The sequence below is a fragment of the Pezoporus wallicus genome, unplaced genomic scaffold (assembly GCF_028554395.1).
Source record: "Pezoporus wallicus isolate ANWC-B61680 ecotype Strahan unplaced genomic scaffold, APGP_CSIRO_Pwel_v1 contig_5069, whole genome shotgun sequence".
Taxonomy (NCBI): Eukaryota; Metazoa; Chordata; class Aves; order Psittaciformes; family Psittacidae; genus Pezoporus; species Pezoporus wallicus.
In genome coordinates, this window is record NW_026642361.1 from 9,169,954 (window position 1) to 9,191,461 (window position 21,508).

General features: G+C 56.5%; 1 protein-coding gene across 1 annotated transcript in view; it reads right to left on the bottom strand.

The window, feature by feature from the left end:
* SND1 (staphylococcal nuclease and tudor domain containing 1) overlaps nucleotides 1–21,508 on the bottom strand; it is a 99,751-nt gene that overhangs the window by 41,026 nt on the left and 37,217 nt on the right. The window contains exons 12-13 of the mRNA XM_057429359.1: nucleotides 13,173–13,262; nucleotides 2,309–2,409 (exon numbers count right to left, since the gene is read on the bottom strand). Coding sequence (XP_057285342.1) covers nucleotides 2,309–2,409; nucleotides 13,173–13,262 — 191 coding nt within the window. The remainder of the gene's footprint in view (nucleotides 1–2,308; nucleotides 2,410–13,172; nucleotides 13,263–21,508) is intronic.

Consider the following 21,508-nt stretch of genomic DNA (forward strand, 5'->3'; position numbering starts at 1 on the left):
CTCCTCCAGCCCCATCCCCTTCCCTGTTTTCCATGTCAGCACAGCTTTGTTGTGACAGCTTGAGCACAATCCTCTGACCTTACCTGTGCTCAGCAGGAAAACACGAGCCGGGAGCAGCAGCGCTGGGAAATGCTGACAAGGCACCGGCACACGGGAATGGGATGGGGAGGGCTGCGGCACGCGGGCATCGGGCAGAGCTGGGCAGGCACTGTCATTCCCGAGCCAGGAACCAAGCAGAAAATATCAGGGAGAGTGAAAGGAGAAGCACCATGGACCCAGTGAGGGCAGCCAGCTTGGATGCACCTAGTCAGGCACTGCAGCCAGGGAGCTGGCAGGGATACAGGCAAGGATACAGGCAGGAATACAGGCAGGGATTTGCGCAGGAATATGAGCAGGGATATAGGCAGGGGTACAGCAGGGATGCTGTCAGGGACCAGGCAGGGATCCAGGCAGGGATCAGGCAGGGATACAAACAGGGATACAGCAGGGATGCAGTCATCAGGCAGGGATACAGGCAGGGATCAGGCAGGGAAAGCTGGCTTTGTGCCCCAAGCTGCTCATGCTCACAGTGCTTTAAACTGGAAGCAGGGGCTGCCCCCTGCAAACCCTCCTGTGCTGGGGGCCACCTCCATGGGTGGACATTGTCCCCCTGCCCTGCCTGGGGACAGGGAGGTGCCACCACTGCTGCTGGCCCCGTTACCTGTGGAGCAGGCAGGAGCCGCAGGACCAACATCTGCCTGCGCTGCACCAGCGCAGAGGAACCAGGGCCTGAAGGCTCCAAAGCCAGGCTGGGATTAGCGTCCTGCCCATCCCAGCAGCTGCCGGCGTGCTCAGCATTCCAAGCAGGCTCAGCCCAGCCCAGATGCCAGGAGGACAAGCCAGGCTTTCTTCCCAGCTAGGCACAGACCCTGCTCTGTTACACCAAAGGACCCTGTGGGCAGATGGGAGCAAGGGGGCTGCCCCACGTCATGCCCCATAGAGATGCTCCCATGACCTCCATCACCTGATGAGGACAATGAATTCACCTGCAAGTTCACCTTAGGGCTCCTTCCGAAACAGGGGTGCATTTTGGGAGCTATTTGGAAGCAATTTGCAGCTAGAGATGCTGCGAGCAGGCAGCAGCATTTGGAATGATGCTCCGGAGATGGGGAATCCAGCCCCTCCACTGCGCTGGGCATGGCGCAAGCGATGCCAGGAGCTGGCATGGGGGGAGGCTGGTGGGTTTAGCACTGCACAGGCCCCTCCTTGGGCATCATCGACGATCCAAGACCTCATCTTCCTCCAGACAGCCCTAAAACACAGTGGCAGGGATGTCCCTTCCCAAAATCCAGTGAAACACCCTCGGCTGGAGAATCAGCTCCATAGGGATAAAGCAGCACTGAATAAACTGGGTGGGTTTAAAGCTGGTGCAGGCAGCTGGGCTGCTCCACTGGGTTCCATCGTGCCATGTATCCATCCAGGAAAGCCCTTTAGGCTCCCACTGCCATGGATTCATCCCAGGAGCAGCATTCCAGCATGACCTGGCTGGATCTGCATCCCCGCCCATAGCAAGGGGGTTGGAATTGGATGATCTTAAGGTCCTTTCCAACCCAAACCATTCCATGATTCTATGATCTCCATTGCACTGAAATGGAAATTAACCCCATTCATGAGCTAAGCATCACCAAAGGTCATTCCAGGAGTGCCTTAATTAGAGAGCTTTCCAGCTTCCCATGCTTCATAGAGCCACATCCCCCCCATGCAGCTCGATGCTCCACAGCATTCCCAGAGGCAGGATTCAGGGGAAGGAAAAGCGCAGTGAGCGCTGCAGCACTTTGGGTCCTTTCCAAAATAGCTGCTCCGCGGAAGGGAAAAGCCAGGAAAGGAAGAAAGAAACCAAACACCCTCTGACAAATCATCCCGACAGCTCCCGGAAGCTGCTGCCACCTGGATGTGCACCATACTGGCACGAGGTATCCATAAAGATATGCCAGAGGAACTGAGCACCCCAGTGTTCCAGGGGAGGAAAGCCACCAAAGCATGGTGAGGGGAATGCTCTGGCAGAGCCCACACCGCTGCACCATGTCATGGGGAGGTGATGTCCCATAGGAGAGGAGACATCCCGGGATATAGAGAGGGGAGGATGGTTGCTCCAAAGCATCCCACTAGCCATACTGCTCCCCAGCACCCCAAACTGCTGGAGCTGGGGGTCCATGGGATCCCACCATCCAGCCACCAGCACTGTGTACCTCTGTGGTGAGGATGAGCCACCCGCCATCCCTCGTATCCCCATGGAATGCTGTTCCTGGTTCCCCAGGGCAACACTTACATTCCTCCGATGGAGACGGTGGCACATGTGCGCTCAGAGAAGGCAGGCACAGTCTCAGTGGCACTGCTGGCAGGTCGGATGTAATCCACAGTCACGTTTACCTGGGCAAGACACAATGGGAATGGGGTCAGAACATCCAGCCAGGGGGCTCCCAATCCTCCCACTATCCCAAAATCCTTGCTGACAGCATCCTTCCTCTGCCCTGGTAAAGGAGCCTTTTGTCAACCAGTTGCTGGCACTGGTGGTGCCACCAGCGAAGCAGCATCTGACACACAGGAACAGACACGTTGAACCAGGAGCCTCCCAGGGAGGCCAAGCTGTAATTCCAGGTTCCTGGCACCAGCATTGTGCTGCCGGGGGCACTCTGGCTCAGGCTGGGAATGCTGGTGAGCTGCAGCCAGCTCTGGTGCATGGATAATCCCATTATGGCCTCTAGCAGGGGAGCTGCAGGTAGATGGAAGCACAGCTCCATAGCTGTCAGATGGCATCAGCATCATCCAGCAGGATGCAGAAGCTGGGTTGGAAAATGTTTTGGCATTTTGGGACCAAAGTCCTGACTCCTGATGGAAAACTGCACCTCCTGCTGCAGGAGTGCTAGGATAAGCTGGTGGACACAGAAATGCCCATGGGGAGATGAGGGACCAGCACCATGGCCCCTCAGCATCATCCCCCAGCAGCTCTGGGCACCACATTCCAGAGCCCACTACAAGCAATCGGCATTTCCATCCTGCTTCAGGCCTTCGTGGTGCAGCTGGATCCCTGGATTTGATCAAGGAGCCGTGTTCCCACATTGATCCCCCTGCAGCAAAAGGGCTTCGTCCAGGGCTGGAAACATTGAAAGCAACAGAGCTGGAAACACTGGCAGCATTGGGAGCATGGGCAGCACCGGGCTGGAAGCATCGGGAGCATTGGGAGCACCAAACCACTGGGGTTGGAAGCATTTGGCAGGCAGCTTGATAATGCTCGCCTTGGAAGTGTTTTCATCAGTGGAAAATCAACACCAGAGAGGATCCACAGTCCCAGCAAGGGCACTTCCTGCACCCCCAGCATCTTCTGCATCTCCAGTCCCAGCTCAGGCATTTCCTGCATCAGCCCCATTTGGGCACATCCCACATCTCCTGCACCCCCAAAAATTACTCAGGCACCTCCTGCACCCCCAGCCCTGGCTTGGACACCTCCTGCACCTCAAGTCCCATCTTGGGCACCTCCTGCACCCCATCTCCTGCACCCCATACCCATCCTGGGCACCTCTGCAGCCGTACACCCCAGCTCCGGAAGCAGCACATCCCAACTCATCCTCTCCTCACAACTTTCAGCCATAACAGACCCAGACCCCCGGGGGACACTGTGAGCAGCAGCATCAGCTCTGGGGCTGCCCTTTGGACTCCCACACCCAGCCCATAAACCTCCACTGTGCCCGTGCTGAGCCCAGCATCACCCATCTGCAGGCACCCAACAGCACAGGGGAGGCACCCGCGGCTCCCAGCACCCACAGGACCCACAGTGGGCTCCTGCTACCCCCGGAGCCAGCCGGCACAGGTCAGGGATGCCCATGGGCGGGTTGCCAAGGTCACCTGCAGTCAGTGGGAATTAGATCACTGCTCCAGCGCTGCTCCCTGGAGGAGCTGGGAGAAGAATGGCACCACAGAGAGCAGGCTGCTTTGTGCAGTCACCGCGGCCACTGCCACCCACCCGTCGCCCATCACCATGGTGTCTGTCCATGTCCCTGTCCCCATGCGCCCTGTGCCTGTAGCTCTGGCATGAGGGCGTGAAGGGAGGACACAATCCTGGGAAGCTCAGGGCCAGTGCTACCAAAAACCCAAGCTCACCCCCATGGCTGGAGAAAGAAGAGGAGGAGGAGGAATGGTTCCCAGGGTGCCAAGTATCATGTCCCTGCCATGTGGGGACTGGGACATGGTCACCAGTGTGGGGTGACTGGCACGTGGTCCCCAGCATCTTGGTCCCAGTGATGTGGTCCCCATTGTCACGATCCAAACGACGTGGTACCCAACATCACGGTCCTAGTGATGCGGTCTCCAGCATGTGGTCCCCAGCATCATAGTCCCAGTGATGTGGTCCCTGGCCACATATCATGATCCCAAAGATATGGTCCCTAGCACATGGTCTCCAGCATCACGGTCCCAAAGATGTGGTCCTCAGCATTATGGTCCCAAAGATGTGGTCCCTGGCATCAGGGTCTCAATGATGTGGTCCCCACCACGTGCTCCCCAGCTCACGGGCCAGCCTGGTGCTCACAGGCAGGAGCATCCTCCTGTCATCTGCATCGGGAAGGATGGAACCATCTCCCTTTCACAGCCCTGACCCCCAGCACGAGCTCGCAGGGGAGGTAAAAATAGTCCCTGTGAGTGTGTGACGACACAGGGCTGGGAGATCCGCGGGCGTTCCAGGCACTAAGTATAGCAGAGAAGTCTGGTCTGCCACCCACCCCTGCCATATGCACCCACCCTGCACCCACTCGGTGACACCGTCACACGCTGGCGCTCTCAGCACCAGCAGGGGCTGCAGGAGGGACCTGGGGCTGTCCCACAGCCTGAGCTTCCCTATTCCTGCTCTCCCCTCCTCAGGGATGCAACCAGGACCAGCAGGGATGATGATGATGAAGGGAACCCGTGGGCTCTGCCTGCACCCTCATCTCCTCCAGCGTGGCTGATGTAGGAGGAACATGGGTTTAGGCACTTGATGCCAAGCCCCAGAGCTGCACTGCTGACCCCAGGGCAGCCACGCTGTGCTGTGCCATGCTGGGGTGGCAAAGCCACCCCCATAGGATGGGAAATCATCCCCAGCACCCCGGCGGGTGCAGATGTCAGGTCCTGCAGATCAAGCAATGTTACACAGGAGAGGATGGACCCAGGATAAAGCATCCTAGTCACCCAAGCCTGGTGCTGGGACTGAACTTGGGGTGCTGCCCCAGGAATGATTCCCTAAGGGAAAGCTCTGCAGCCACAGCGCAGGACACCAGCAGGGTCCAGATGTGCCAGGTCCTGCATATGGGCTACAACGCCATACAACGCTCCTGGCTTGGGGAAGAGTGGCTGGAAACTGCTCATAGCAAAGCTACCAGCATCCTGGCCTGTATCAGCACCAGTGCGGCAGCAGGGCCAGGGCAGTGATTGTGCCCCTGCACTGGGCACTGGTGAGGCTGCACCTCGAATCCTGTGTTCAGCTCTGGGCCCCTCACTGCAAGAGAGACATTGAGGTGCTGGAGCAGGGCCAGAGCTGGTGCAGGGCCTGGAGCACAAGTGTGATGGGGAACGGCTGAGGGACCTGGGGGGTTCAGTCTGGAGAAGAGAAGGCTCAGGGGTACCTCGTCGCTCCCTACAACTGCCTGACAGGAGGATGGAGCCAGGAGGGGGCTGGGCTCTGCTCCCAAGGAACAAGGGATGGGACAAGAGGAAATGGCCTCAAGCTGCACCAGGGCAGGTTTAGATGGAGATGAGGAACAATTCCTTCCCCAAAGGGTGCTCAGGCACTGGAACAGGCTGCCCAGGGCAGTGCTGGAGTCACCATCCCTGCAAGTGTTCACACACCGTGTAGCCAAGGCCTCAGTGCCATGGGTTAATGGTGGCTTTGGCAGTGCTGGGGAATGGTTGGACTGGATGAGCTTAAAGAGCTTTTCCCACCTGGTTTATTCAATGATTCTATGTGCCACGCTCCGGCACACAGGGTCCTGGAGCAGAGCAGAGGGTGATGGCATCAGCTCAAGTGAAGTAAGAGATGCATGAGGGAGGATGGGGCTGCACAGCAGGTCCTGCATCCCTGGCTGCTCTGCACCTTGAGCTGCAGCTCCTGGCAGTGTGAGGGAATGCAGGAGGTGCAATGGGGCCTGCAGAACCCAAGGGGAATGATCCAGCATCTCCAGACTGGGAATTTCCTTTCCAAGGGGCGTATGTGCCGGCTCAGCCCCACCTCACCCTGTATCCCGTTGCAAGGTTTGAGTATGGAATAGAATGCAGAAGCCTGCTTGGTTTGCTTCCACCTTCACTGAGCCCTTCCCCCATATCCTCCCATCAGTCCCTCCTCGAAAGCATGGCAAGAGCCTGGGATGTGGTGCAGGGAATGCTCTGAGCCACCACGCTGCGAGGAACGGAGCCTGCAGAGCCTCAACCACTGCCCAAAGCGGAGCCTGCGGGAGCAGCAGGGCTCACTGCTGCTTCCCATCGCATACAGCAGCTCGAAGCCCTGCAGCCAAGCCCAGCCTGGCTGAGCCCAGCCCAGCGAGCAGCCCCGGGGTAGGACTGACCTTGCTGTGCCAGGCTGTGCTGGAGTCGCAGCCTGGAGCCGCAGCCTGGCAATGGGAATGCCCGGCAGAGCCGTTTGGGGAAGATCAGGAGGAGGAAAAGCGCTGCACAGAGAGGAACCGATCCCGAATTCCTGGTCATTGCACCCGGAACAATCACATTTGCTCCCAGAGGAGCCATTCCAGCCACTGCAGCACCTGGAGCGGAGCGTGCCGGCACAGTTCCCCCCTCCTGCTTGCCTGCAGCTGCATGAAATGCTTATTCCAAGCAGAACACAGGCAGGAGAAGTTCCCTCCCGGTTTCAGCACTGGGGAGCAGAGAGTTCCCAGGAAGACTTGCAACGGGAATATCCTCTCCAGCTTCACAGGCTGCAGAGCCGGGAGGCTTGGGAGCAGCGCACGGCAAAGCACTCCCAGCTGATGGAGTTCAGTAAGGACAAGGGCACGGACCTGCACATGGGCTGGGACCCTGGAGAGTGAGCAGCAGTTCAGGGAGGGGATTCTCCCCCTCTGCTCTGGGGAGAACTTAGGGCAGCTCCAGTGCCTAAAAGTGCTACAAGAAACAAGGGCCTGTAGGGACAGGACAAGGGGAATGGCTTTAACCTGCCAGAAGGGAGACTGAGATGAGCTCTTAGGCAGCAGTTCTTCCCTGTGAGGGTGCTGAGGCGCTGGCACAGGGTGCCCAGAGAAGCTGTGGCTGCCCCATCCCTGGCAGTGTTCAAGGCCAGGCTGGACACAGGGGCTTGGAGCAACCTGCTCTAGTGGAAGGTGTCCCTGCCCGTGGCAGGGGCTTGGAGCTGGAGGAGCTTTAAGGTCCCTTCAACCCAAATTATTCTATGATTCCATGAGCTCCCTCCCAGCTGCACTGCTCTGCAGAAAGTGGGATTGTCCGTGCACTCCTGGCTGTGCTGTGCCCATTCCAGTTCGTGCTGTGCTGTGCAGCTCTCCCTGACTCTGCAGCTGCCAGTGACACCCAGCAAGAAATTGCCCAACAGTGCAAAAATGAGCCCAAGTCTGTGCAAATCCACAGAACTCTGCAACTCCCCCCCCCCCCCCGCTTCCTCCCCTCTATGGAGCCAGGGAGGATGCTCCAGGGGAAATGCTTCCCCCAGGCCCGCTCTCCAGTCTTCCGGCAATGCTGGCACTGGGCAACCCCAACATGAGCATCCTGGGAAGCATCCTGGTGCCTCTGAGTGACGCTGTCTGCCTGGACACATGGATACATTGGGAAGCTGCAGGGAAGCCCCCAGCTCACACTCCCAGCTCTGCTGAGGGCCAGGTTTGTGTTCTTGGGCTCCTCTGGACGAGATGCTTGATCAGTTCAGCCTCAGCCTTCCCTTTGACGAGGCTCCAGCCCCGAGCTGCATCACCAACAAATCCCAGGCATTAAAACTAAGCCGGAGCTTTGCAGATAAATCAGCGCAAGTTGGGATGGAGGGTGAGGAAAAGCCACGCTCCTCCTCCCCGTCCCTTGGCACCAGCTACGCCCAACCCACCCATCCCCAGTGAACAACCTGCCCATCGATCTGTGGACAGCTGTGCACAGCATGGTTGCAACCCCTGACAACACAGGGACTGGCTATGGCACACACAGGGGATAGCATGTGGCATCAGCCCTTGTGCCACGGGAACACCGTGTCCCTCTGTGACAGCCTGCACACAAGAGCCACTTGGATGCAGGAGCAGGATGCTCACCAATGTGGTCACTGCCATGTGGTCCCCAGCATCATGGTCCCCAGCACCATGATCCCAACAATGTGGTCCCCAGCATTGCAGTCCCAATGATGCGGTCCCCAGCACATGGTCCCCAGCATCACCATCCGAATGATGGGGCACCCTGCTGCACTGCAGAGCCCCACATTCATAGTGGAACAGGATGTCAGGTCCCAGTGGGTGCTCTGACACTCTGGGGTGAGCATTCCCTTCACCCACCCTCTGCAAAGCAGCCTTTAAGGATGATACTGAATCGCTTCCGCGCACAACGAATATTTATCCCTGAGTTATCTCGTGCTGTCTCCCTCCATCCAAGTGATTAATCCCCTCCAGCTAATGAGGGAAAGGGCCTCGAGCACCCATTTAGACCCGACTCAATTGCCTGCACGATGGGTGTCATTAATAAAAGCTGCTTAACGGCGGTGCCTGCCCGGCGTGGGATTGATGCACAGCATCCATGCGGAGCCCAGGGATTGATTCCACCACGGGAATCAAATCCACAGTGGGGCTCATCCTGAGCCAGCAGGCAAATTCCACTGCTCCAGGTCACTGGGAGGGTTCAATTCCCTTGCAGGGAGCACAGGGAGGGAGACTGGGCTGATGCCTCTCACTGCAGCCCTTCCCCTGCAGCCTGGTCCCTGTATGCCTGCTCCCCTGCCAATGCCCACAGTCACCCCCAAAAGCAGCCACGGCAAAGCCCATCCTGCTGCTCCAAACTCCCACTGCTCACCCACTGATGGGACTGGACATGGTATCATGAACCAGGGCGGCCTTCCCAGCTGGATATACTGGGAGAGCAACACACAGCAGTAAGACTGATGCATTACCAGTTAATTCCATCTGCCTGGAGCTGATAGAGGTGGTGATGACCCCCAAAACTGGAGAGGGGACAGAACCATGGGATCTTCTGGCATCCCATTGTGCCAAGATGGTGCTTTTGGAAGCGTCTGACCCTGACCACTGCTGCTACGACAGCATTCCTGCCTGCACCAGGATGGCACAGTGCCCACGGCACAGCCGGAGCACACCGGGAAGCATAGGGATGAGGACAAGAGGGCAGCTGAGGACAAGGAAGCTCATTGCAGTCAAAGGACTTTTGTCCTTGCTGCCAACACATCCCCCCCATGCTGGGACCACAGCAGCCGGAGCTGGGCAGGGGGAGCCCAGGCTGCTGCAGGCAGGCAGGTCCTGCTGCCTGGGATGGGTGCTGCTGCCCTGGGATGGGTTGGGATGGTGGGGGGGGGGGGGGTGAGGTGGGATGGGGGGGGACTGCCCTGCTCCGCAATTCCTAAAGTGCAGCTCCCTCTAGTGTCACACGAGCCCTGCAGAGCTGCCACCGGGCACCCAACAGGCAAGGTCACTGCTGTGCAGGGACAGTGCCCATGAGGGTCCCCAGAGCACAGAAACAGCACCCACAGTCAGGGTCCCCACCATGCCCAAGCAGCACCCATGGAGAGGGTCCACAGGGTGCAAGGACAGCACCCACGAGGAGGGTCCCACCATGCAGGGACAGCACCCATGAGATGCAGGCAGCTCTGGGTACAGACAGCTCTGGGAGCAAGCAGCTCTGGGTACAGGCAGCTCTGGGTGCAGGCATCAGGCCGACCCAGCCAAGCCAAGCAGACACAACACTTGCAGCTGAGGAAGCAGCTGATGAAGCAGCAGCAGCGAGACCGAACCCTCCTCCTGGCCTAATTATTCCCAATATTCCATTCATCAATGGCGCTGTGCAGAGCAGCTGCCAGCAGAGATCCTGCCGGGAGCGGCTCACACCACCCAGCCCTGCCAGCTCTGCCCTGGAAACAGCAGCAGTGGGAAGGCAGAAGGTGGCTCTGAGCCGGGTCCCCCCTGTTCTATAGGGACAGGACTGGGCAGACCTCAAACCTCAACTCCCACATATATCACTCCTTGGGGTTACAGCACCCATCAGCCATGATACCCATGAAGAAGGACGTGGAGCTGTTGGAACAAGTCCAGAGGAGGCCACGAGGATGATCAGGGGACTGGAGCACCTCCCGTATGAAGACAGGCTGAGAAAGTTGGGGCTGCTCAGCCTGGAGAAGAGAAGGCTGTTTGGAGACCTCATAGCAGCCTTCCAGTATCTGAAGGGGGCCTAAAAGGATGCTGGGGAGGGACTGTAGTGATAGGATGGGTTCAAACTGAAACAGGGGAAGTTCAGGTTCGATCTAAGGCAGAATTTCTTCCCTGTGAGGGTGCTGAGGCACTGGCACAGGGTGCCCAGAGAAGCTGTGGCTGCCCCATCCCTGGCAGTGCTCAAGGCCAGGTTGAAGACAGGGGCTTGGAGCAACCTGCTCTAGTGGAAGGTGTCCCTGCCCATTTGGAATGGGATGAGCTGTAAGGTCCCTTCCAACACAAACCATTCCATGATCCTATGATTCTAAGAGGGGAGGAGAAAGGGGTCAGAAGGTGCTTGGTGGTGGGGCAGTGGCTCAAGGGGTCATCACAGTGGGCAGGGTTCCCCAGAACAGGCAGGGCACCCCAGGGCACCCCTGCAACCACACAGGGTACCAGGGTCGTGCCGACACCGCAGGCAGCACTGCCCATGGGTGCCAGCCCACCCCATTTGATCTCCCTGCATGCAGGCAGCTCCCCAAAGGCGCTGGGTTGGGCTCTAAAAGTCTGTTCCCTAAACAGGGGGTGGGACAAGAGCGATTTAGGGATTCTTGCAGCAAAGCTCGCTGCTGCCAGCACGCCGGGAGCCAGCAAGGGCAAGCCACCCCGCGCAAGGCTGTCGCTTCACATCAGAGCACACTGACAAGCTCGAGGGGTTGGTTTGATCATTAATGGGAAGGATGATTCCATTCTCTCCTCATCCCTTTCCCCCATCAAATTAATCTGAAGTGAAAAACGTGGAGCTGACAAAGGAAATATTTAGAAAGCAAACGAGGAGACATCAAAGGCTCCCAAAGCTGCCGGATGAGCCATGGCGGGAGCCCAGAGCACACCCTGGCAAGGTTATGGGGAGCTTTGGAAAGGGAACAGGCAGCACCTGCAGCCAAAAGGCCTTTTTGGTTCCATTTCTGGGGGTCTCTGGCTCCCCACCATGCTTTGGGCATGGGGCCAGTGGCAGTCAGTTGGCTGCTGTCCGCCTTCTCTCTTCGGTGACCCAATAGAGGATGTGGCACTGGCTGCTCCTGACTGTCCCTCATCCTGCATCCCCATTGTCCCATGATGCAGCATCACACTGGAGCGCCCAGGAGGAAGGCAGGGCACTCATCTTCCTTCCCAGCACAGCAGCTCATGAAGTGCCCTTGGGTGACATTGTCTAGTGGAAGGTGTCCCTGCCCGTGACAGGCGGCTGGAACGGGATGAGCTTTAAGTTCTTTTCCAACCCAAACCATTCCATGATTCTGTGATTCTATGGGAAACACGGGATGGCACAGGCAGCACCATGAATACCAAGGGGTTATCCCCATCCCAGGCTGCAGCCAGACACTGCCCAAAGCTCCAGCAAGTGTGAATGCAAAGAGGTTTGGGGAGGAAAAGGGTGATGTTGAGCAACAACCAAGTGGCGCAGAGCGACGGTAGATGGAGGAGAACCAGCACTGGAGTGGCTGGCAGTGCTTGGACTGGGACCATGCTGGGGTGCACCCAACACAAAGCCAAGATTCCCCCCCAGAACAACTGTGTTCTCATTCCAGAGACCAGAACTCTTTTCACAAGCCCCAGCAACGTCCTTGGAAAAGGACCTGATTGATAGAGCTGAACATGAGCAGCTTGTGCCCAGGCAGCCAGGAAGCCATCAGCATCCTGGCCTGTATCAGCACCAGTGCGGCAGCAGGGCCAGGGCAGTGATTGTGCCCCTGCACTGGGCACTGGTGAGGCTGCACCTCGAGTCCTGTGTTCAGCTCTGGGGTCCTCACTGCAAGAGAGACATTGAGGTGCTGGAGAAGGGCCAGAGCTGGTGCAGGGCCTGGAGCACAAGTGTGATGGGGAACGGCTGAGGGACCTGGGGGGTTCAGTCTGGAGAAGAGAAGGCTCAGGGGGGACCTCATCGCTCCCTACAACTGCCTGACAGGAGGATGGAGCCAGGAGGGGGCTGGGCTCTGCTCCCAAGGAACAAGGGATGGGACAAGAGGAAACGGCCTCAAGCTGCACCAGGGCAGGTTTAGATGGAGATGAGGAACAATTCCTTCCCCAAAGGGTGCTCAGGCACTGGAACAGGCTGCCCAGGGCAGTGCTGGAGTCACCATCCCTGCAAGTGTTCACACACCGTGTAGCCGAGGCCTTCAGTGCCATGGGTTAGTGGTGGCCTTGGCAGTGCTGGGGAATGGTTGGACTGAATGAGCTTAAAGGGCTTTTCCAGTGTCATTGATTCTATGACTCTATGATCCTCACAGCCACCTCCAACTACATCAAGTGACAGACTTCCCATTAGGAAAGTCTCAGGAGCTACTATGTTTTTCCTTTTCCCTTTTTTTTGCTAATATAGAAGCAGGGCTCTGCAATGGGAAGATGCAATTAGGCATGGAAATGGTCCTCAATGAGCAGCAGTGAGCAGCCTCGCCACCGAGCAAATTGATTTCATTTGACCATTTTATGAGCATTTGAGAATTGCATCCTGAGCATGTGCTTCAGTCCTGAAGTGCACATTATAGTCTTCATCCCCCTGAATTGCTCTGAACCAGCCCAAGAAGAATATACCCAGGAAAAACAAAGGAAAATGTGAAGCGACGCAGCGGCACGGCATTCCTGGGAAGTGGGTGCAGCTGAAAGGGAGAACCTAACCCCTCCGAGGAGGAGCTCAAGGGGTGCTCCAGCTTTGGGTGCACCACGTAATTCCCTACTGAGAGCCCCTAGATCACTACTGGCACAAGCAGCACCACCCTTCACTAGCACCCGCCTGTGCCACCAGCCTCATCCCTTCCATACCTTCTTTCCAATGAGCTTCTTCCGCAGGAATTCGCGGGCTTCAAACATGTAGGGAATGTCGTACAGCGGCCTCAGCTTCCTGTTCTTGTCCTGCATTGGCGGTCAGAGAGAGAGCACAAGTCAGGAGAGCCCCTCTAAAACCACCCTGCGATGAGCATCACTGCGGGGATACAGCCTGGACACCCCAAAAGTGATGCACCCAGCACCCACCACCTTCTCCCATGGGTGCCATCTTGCTCCTGCACCCCAAGGTGGGCTCCCCGAGCATCACCACAGCCCTGGCTTCAAAAACCCGAAGTGGAGCCCCTGGCCAACACCATGAGGACATGCCAGCAGCTACCTCATGGTACCAAGCTGAGCATCTCTGCACCGAAGCATCACGGGAAGGGATGGCGGGGAATTTGGGATGGGGGGGACACCCACGGTCCCTCCAATGAGACAACCACACCCACCAAGCACCCCATCTCCTCTCACCAGCCTTGCTCATCCCATGCCAGGCAGCTCAACACTGGATCCCCTGCACTACCCAGGGATCTCCACTCACTTAGGAAAGCATCCCAAGGTCTCGCATTCCCAAAACATGGTGCATGGAACCCCCTCCCTGCATCCACTGCACATGGGAGGGTAAAACAAAGCTCCAAGAGCTCTGGAATTAAGTAAGAGTTGTGAGAACCAGGTACATGGGCTCTGTTCACACAGGCTCCTGCAAAGAAGTTGTTCTTAGACAAGCTCATCGTCCACAGTGATTAAGAGCAGGATGAGACCCAGACAAGGGAAGTGGCATCTCTTGCAGCGATAAAATCCCTTCAAAGGCTTAGCAAAAAGGGGAGTTTTCCAGTGGAAACAGCAGCAGCTATTTGGGAATGGGAAGAGCTCGAGCTGCAGCACATGGCTGCACCCCCATGGAGCTTCATAGGAGGTGTTGAGGAGCAGGATGGGTAGCAGTGAGCCTGGTAAGCTATATAAGATAATGTATCAGAGACACCACCACCCCAAAGGGCTTGTCTCCCATGAACCACCAACACCCCTGGATGCAGCACATGGCATGATGGCATGATGGACTTGGCTTTGAAAGGGATGCCAAGGGGCTGCCACTGCTCAGCATCATTCCCAGAGGGAGTGATGCAGCTTTGCCCAGCAGATCTGTCTCCCTCACTATGCTGTGCTGGGATTTGGACACACTCTGTGATTGGCTCAACCGGCACTGTCGTGGTTTTGGGTCCATAACCACATATAAGAGGAGGAGGGAAGGACGAGAAGCCAACCCAATGCAATCCAATGCAACCCAACCCAACCCAAACCGATGCAACACAAGCACTCAACTCAACACTACACAACCCAACGCAATGTAACCCAACCCAACTCAACCCAACCCAACCCTGGGAGCTCCCCAGTCCATGTTGGCGGAGGACAGCCCTTGGCACATCGCTGCTCCCCAGCACAGTGCTGTGAGGCACAGCCCCCTGCACACAGAGCTGGGACAGGAGGGATACACTGAAAAGAGGGAGATAAGGCAAAAGCATCAGGAAATGAAAGAGAGAAATCAGATGGGAGAGGGAGGGAGCAGACAAAGCCACGCTGCCGGCGCTCTGCATTCTTCTGTAATGAATGAGGCTTTGACAGAGTTTATTGTCCTTGACGCCGTTCCCAGCCTGCTCTTTGGAGCCGTTCCCTCCTCCTCCTGCATCACCCAGCGCCACAGCCCCTGCCAGCCCTGGTGATGGGAATGGAATGGATGCTGCAAGGGCATCCCCACACACAGCACCACGAAGGAGGCTCCATGAAACGCCTGAAAACCCCTCTGCAGGCAGGGCAAGGGCAGGTCCTGAGCCTGGCAGGGAACAGGAACGGCTGGGATGGGATTTCTGCTGGAAAAGAGCTTTTACACTTGCCAGGGATCAGCCCAATAGCAAAAGCTTCCTGGCATGTAATGAGATCGGCTTGACGAAGCTGGCACGGAGCTGTGGAGGGCAGTGTGGGATGTGGTGCCTGCTAGCCAACCCCAAAGCTGTATTTCCTGCAGGAAAAGAGCTTTCTCCTACAAAACAAAGCCTGGCTGAGCACATGGGGATGGCATGGCCAGAGGGAAACCCCACCAATGGGTGGCTGCCCTGCTCAGGAACATGAGGTTCCATAGGGAAGGTTAATGATGCTGCCAGCTCCATCTGAGCCCCATAGTTGGGTTGTGTCTGGGCACGCTGCAGGATGATGCATTATTCCCACTGTTCCCCTCCCTGGCAAGTGCTCTGGGATGAAGGCATCCCCGTTATTGAGATGGGGCCAGAAGAATTCCAAGCCCTGTGCCAGGGCTGGAGTTGAGCCATGGGATAAATGCTGTGGTGCCGGGAGCAGGTTCCAAGCGGGGCTGCTTGTTCCTCATGGAGCATCCCCATGTGGACCCGGGCATCCACCCCCCAGGCATCCCACAGCAGCACCCATGACCCCATCCCCTTGCAGCAGCAGAGCAGGGATAAGGGAGTCCTCATTTCACATCCAGTGCTGTAAGGCAGTGCCAAAGAGACATGGCCACTGCTCTGCTCAACAACCACCACACCAAGAAGGAGAAGTAAAGCCAAGGGGATGAGACATGGCACAGGTTCAGTCCTCTTCTGTTGTTGCCCCTAGAACTGGATAGGAATACAGTTCCCCAGCCCCATTCAAGCAGCTCTGAACAAAGGACACCCACTTCAGTGTCCCACAGCAAGCTCTGCTTGCCGGGATCATCGAGCATTCCCTGTTTGCAAATGCTCAGGGTGGCTTCCCAGGGGCACACTGGCTTTGCTCCACTCTCCCTCCCATCCATGGTGAGAGCCGGAGGGACCCATGCGAGGAGCATCTCCCAACCTGAGCAAGGTCACGTTGAAGCTTCAATATAAATAATGCTGCTCTGCAGAGGCAAAGCCCTGTGCAAACACTAATTAATCCTCACTAACGAACTCCAAAGTTATTGCTTATTTAAGTGTCTATCTGGCACAGGCTGTTAAACCCCTAATCCTGTCCAGCACAGCACCAGAGCACAGGAATGGGGATGACGGAGAGACCAGCAATGCCCCGGTGGTCCCGGCATCACCATGCAGTGCCAGGGGCTCAGGTGCCTGCATTGATGCCAAAGAGCAGCTCAGCAGCCTCTGCATGAAGAGGGTATGGGAGATGCTCAGAGATGCTCCCACTTTGCACCCATCACAGTGCAGCTTTGGATGGGCTGGATGGGTGGGCTGGATGGTGCATCCCTTGGGAGCTTGGAAAGCAAAGCTGGAGCATCTCTCCGAGCATCTCCAGTACCCTCCTCATGCAGAAACTGCTGAGCTGCCCTTCTGGATGGGCTCCTCTGCTGCTGTTTAGCCAGGGACTTACCCAAGCAAAGGGATCCTTGTGTAAAACCCTGCAGCTGCATTAATGGGAAGAGAGGAATTGCCTGCCCTGGAAGCAGCACTCAAGTGCTTAAAAGCGTCTTCTCCAAGCACGGCAGCAACAGCATCACTCAAAAGCAAATATTTGCCTTAAAGAAACCAAGCAGCAACCTCGGCGCATCATGGGTCTGCATCCATACGGGATCACCCCTAATAGGGGACCAGCAGCACAGGTACCCCAGTGACAGTGTCCTCCCCATGCCGGGACCCACGGCTGCATCATGATAATCCTGGAGGAGCTGGAGCTGATTCCTCAGTGAGGCTGCATCGTAGTGATGCTGATGAAAAATGCAAAAGCCTTCCACAATTCCCAACACAAGTAAAAGGCAATGGGCTGTGCCAGGAGTGGGATAATAGAAACATTTAGTGTCCAATACATACCGCCCTTAACCACTGCCCTGTCAGCCACCATTAAATCCCACTTTGCTGGCCTGTAACAATGATGTTTCATGGCAGAGGGGAAGTGGCCCCGCAGATGGGCCTGGGAAGGCGTTCAAGAACTTGGGCACCCGTTGGAGGCTTTGCAAATAAACATTAAAAAGCAATCTAGCAGAAGGATGTTAAGTACATCCCACAGCCATCCAACACCCCCAATCACAGCCACATTAAAAGATACAGCTTGTTTCAAACGGGCTCTTAAGCCACGAGCTTGGACCACAGCAGCACCGTCCCCATCGCCTTAGTGGGGCATCCTCAGCTGCAGCCAAGGGAAGGGGTGCACAGCTCCATGGGGAGCTGCAGATGCTGGCCCTGGCATTCCCTGGCTCCGAGGGAGAGGCATCAGACATTCAAGAGCTAATGAACAACAGCAAATTAGCCTCATTCAATTAAAGGTGTGCACTGAGGAAGTTGTTCTATTAGTGAGGAAGTCAATGATGGAGCTACATCTTCAGGGAGCTGGTGAGGAGGGGAGGGGTAAAGTGCTCATTCTCCTTCCTGGGATGTAGAGACAGGGATTTGAATCCCAGAATCAATGGGAATGTGCCTCTTCCCAGCAGGCTGGGTGCAGATATGGTCTGGGGAAATGAACCAGCTTTTCGTTTCCAGTGAAAAGTGGGATGTCTCAAAAGCAGGTGCTGATGCCCTGGGGTGCTGAGCAACCTCTTCCTCATCCAGTAACCCCAATGCGGCTTTGAATTCCCAAGAGGCCGAGGGAATTCCGGCTCTCCTGTCAAATTAACATCACTATGGTGTCCAGCAGCCATTTAAAGTCTATTTTCAGGGATGCAACAGCCCGGATCTGCCATGAAGGACTGCATCCTGCAAGGAGGGATGAAACACCAAGAGCCCTCTGTTCCCTGCTCTTGGGGGGGTCCCACTTCCAGACCTATTCCCAAGGGCAGAAGATGGATGCAGGCATGTTTGGAGTAGCTGGAAATGCTCCGAGATGGAGAAACAAAGCTTGGTGTGATGGCAACACCTCCTGACACCCCACTGGTTGTGGGGTGCTCACTGACTCGCAGAGCAGGAGATGACGGCCTGAATCCCCCAGGGATGAGCTCCCCATGTACAGGATTTTGGGGCTCCTTCCAAGAATCCCATACTGGGATTCTCCCTGCAGTCAAGGGGAAACCCCAGAAGAGCCCAGCAGCACTGTGGAACCTCACATGGGTTGAGAAGCTGCGTGGAGACCTCAGAGCAGATCCCAGTGTCTGAAGGGGGATACGAGGAAGCTGGAGGGACTGTTCATCAGGGACTGTAGCAACAGGACAAGGGGTAACGGGTTCAAACTGAAACAGTGGAAGTCCAGGTTGGATCTAAGGCAGAAGTTCTTCCCTGTGAGGGTGCTGAGGTGCTGGCACAGGGTGCCCAGAGAAGCTGTGGCTGCCCCATCCCTTGCAGTGTTCAAGGCCAGGTTGGACACAGGGGCTTGGAGCAACCTGCTCTAGTGGAAGGTGTCCCTGCCTGTGGCAGGGGCTTGGAACTGGATGAGCTTAAGGTCCTTTCCAACCCAAACCATTCCCGGATTCTGTGATTCCCTGCCAGCACAATTAGGGAAGCTCATTATTGTTAAAGTAATTAGCACAGCAAATCAACTCCAAGCTACACGCTGGAATAAGCTTTTGGAAACAGCACAGTGAGGTGGAGACACCAGCTGCCATCAGGAGTGGTGGCATTCCCAGTATTCCAGGGGCCTGGTTGGGATGCTAAGGGATGCAGCACTCCAAAAGGGACCCCAGGGAGGAAGAAAACTGCTTGTGCCGGGGCAGAACCCTCCAACCACAGCGCACCCTTTGCTGAATCTGGGATGCTCGGCTCACCAAGGGAAGTACCGTGTGGGAATTCCATCCCAGAGAGCGGCAAGGCAGTGACAGCAGACATGGCAGTACACTCTCTGCTGCTCTAACAAGCACACATGCATCACAGGGCTCCAAAGGGAGCCTGGAGCTGGTGTTTGGGGATGTTTTTTTCCATATCAAAGGCTCTGCAGCACACGGAAGCTGGGCTCGGCAGAGCTGGGATTGAAACATCTGGTTTAACAGCATGCACGTGGTGATGCTCTTGAAGCGCATCAGCTCATCCATGGATCTGTCCCAGGAGCCAGGCAGTGCTCCTGCAAGGAAGAGGGATGACAGCAGAGCAGAAAGAGCAACAGGAAAGCAACAGCCCTGAGGATTGCAGCACGTGCTGCAGCAAGGAAACAGGGATGAGGGGCTCCCACAACAGCACAGGAACAAGCAGAGCTCTGCCGGGGCTGCCCCAGCTCCCACAGGCAGGTGCCAGCCCTGGGATGCAAAGCATGAAGCGTATCCAGCTTCTCCAGAGCTTCTCCTGCTCTCCTGCAGATGGGTTCTCTGCTCCCCGGCTGCCTGCAGAGCTCCTCCCTTGCAGCGGGTGCTTGATGCCAAGGGATCACAAGCCCTGAAACACTTGAGAGGTAAATGCTGGGCGGGCATGGAGGAGTTGGAAGGGATAAAGGTGGTGATAAGGGAGAGGGACCATGCTGGAGGGATCCAGAGCTGGCTGATAGGAGGGCAGCAGCACAGGGAGCCCTGCCTGAGCTTGCCCTGCTGCCAGACCACAGGATGCACAGAATAGCAATTCCAATGGGTCACATCCTCACCAAGCACGATGAAGTGATCAAACTGGCACAGGGATCTCACACAGGTGCCATGTAGGAGTGGAGTCACAGAACCATGGAATCCTGGAATGGTTTGTGTTGGAACGGACCTTAAAGCATATCCATTTCCAACCCCCTGCCACTGGCAGGGACACCTTCCACTAGAGCAGGTTGCTCCAAGCCCCTGTGTCCAACCTGGCCTTGAACACTGCCAGGGATGGGGCAGCCACAGCTTTTCTGGGCACCCTGTGCCAGTGCCTCAGCACCCTCACAGGAAAGAACTTCTGCCTAAGAGCTCTTGTCAATCTCCCCTCTGGCAGGTTAAAGCCATTCCCCTTGTCCTGTCCCTACAGGCCCTTGTCCAAAGCCCCTCTCCAGGTTTTACGCTCACACTCTGGGGGTGCAGCCCAGGACACAGGGGGTTCTGGGCTCAAGCGCTCACTGAAGCCAGGTCATGGGGAGCTTTTCCTCAAGGACTATCCAGTTTGAGGGGCAGGGATGGATCCAGCAGCCTCTGCCAGGCTGGGAGAGCAGCTCAGCTCCAGCTGCTCTAAGAGGGCAGAGGGAAGATCAGAGCATCTCAGAGGCTGCTCCTGCAGCTAAAGAGACTGGATGGAGTTACAGCCCTAAAAGAATTAATGCCCGTGGCTGCTCTTGGGGGCTCTCTGATAACCACACAAAGAGATGCCTCTGAGATAATGGGGGTCAGGAAGAAGCTTGCCTTGGAAGCTTGTTATCATAGAATGCTGGAATGGGTTGGGTTGGGAGAGACCTGAAAGGTCATTCAGTTCTACCCCACTGCCATGGGCAGGGACACCTTGCACTAAAGCAGCTTGCTCCAAGCCCCCAGATCCTTGATGAACATCAGCAGGGGCATCACAAGCAGAGATGAAGATGTCATTGTCCCACTCTATTATGTGCATGTCAGGCCACACCTGGAGTACTGGGTTCAGTTTTGGTCCCTGCTCTACAACAGAGACGTGGAGATGGTCCAAAGAATGGCCACAAAGATGATCCAAGGAGAGGGAAACCATGTGAGGAAAGGCTGAGAACTGGGGCTTTTCTGCCTGGAGAAAAGAAGGCTCCAGGGAGACCTTATCTCCATGTCACAGTATTTAAAGGGTGGCTAGAAGGAAGATGGAGACCCCCTTTTGACGAGTCCCATGGGAAAGCCAAGGGGTGATAGGCACAGGTTACTCCTAGGAAGATCCCAACTGGACACGAGGAAAATCATTCCAAATGAGAAAAACCAGCCATTGGAATAATCTCCCCAGGGAAGGGGTGACTCCCCAGCACTGGACACTGTTAAGACAGGGCTGGACAGAGTGCTGGGACATCTGGTCCAGGTCATGCTGTGCCTGGAAAGGTTGGAGCAGATGAACCTTGAGGTCATTTCAACCTGGGATTCATGATTCTATGATTCCACATACAGCATGGTTCAAGTCTTCCACATCCTCCAGTCCCCTTCCCAAAACCAGCCCCGAGCATGAGCCCAATCCAACCTGCATAAAAGGCTGCTATGGGGAAAGCCTGCTCCATCCCAGCCGCTGTCTTCTCCTGTCTTATTCCATATCCATCCTCCACCTTCCCCATCAACCCCGGCAGAGCCCAGCCCCTTACTGATGGTGCTGCCAGCACACACTGCTCCGGTCTCCACCCCACGGCACTGGGGCTCACTCCTGCAGCTTCACCAGCACCATCAATCTCCATCAGGCCTGAAGGCACCGATTAATCACCTTAGAGAGAGGCCCTAATTCAAACCTTCTGTCACATGCTGCTGCTCGTCACCCTCCGCCAACCCCTTCCAATGGTGGAGAGCAGGAGGATGCACAGAGGCCCCAGAGATGCTGCGAGGGCTGGAGCAG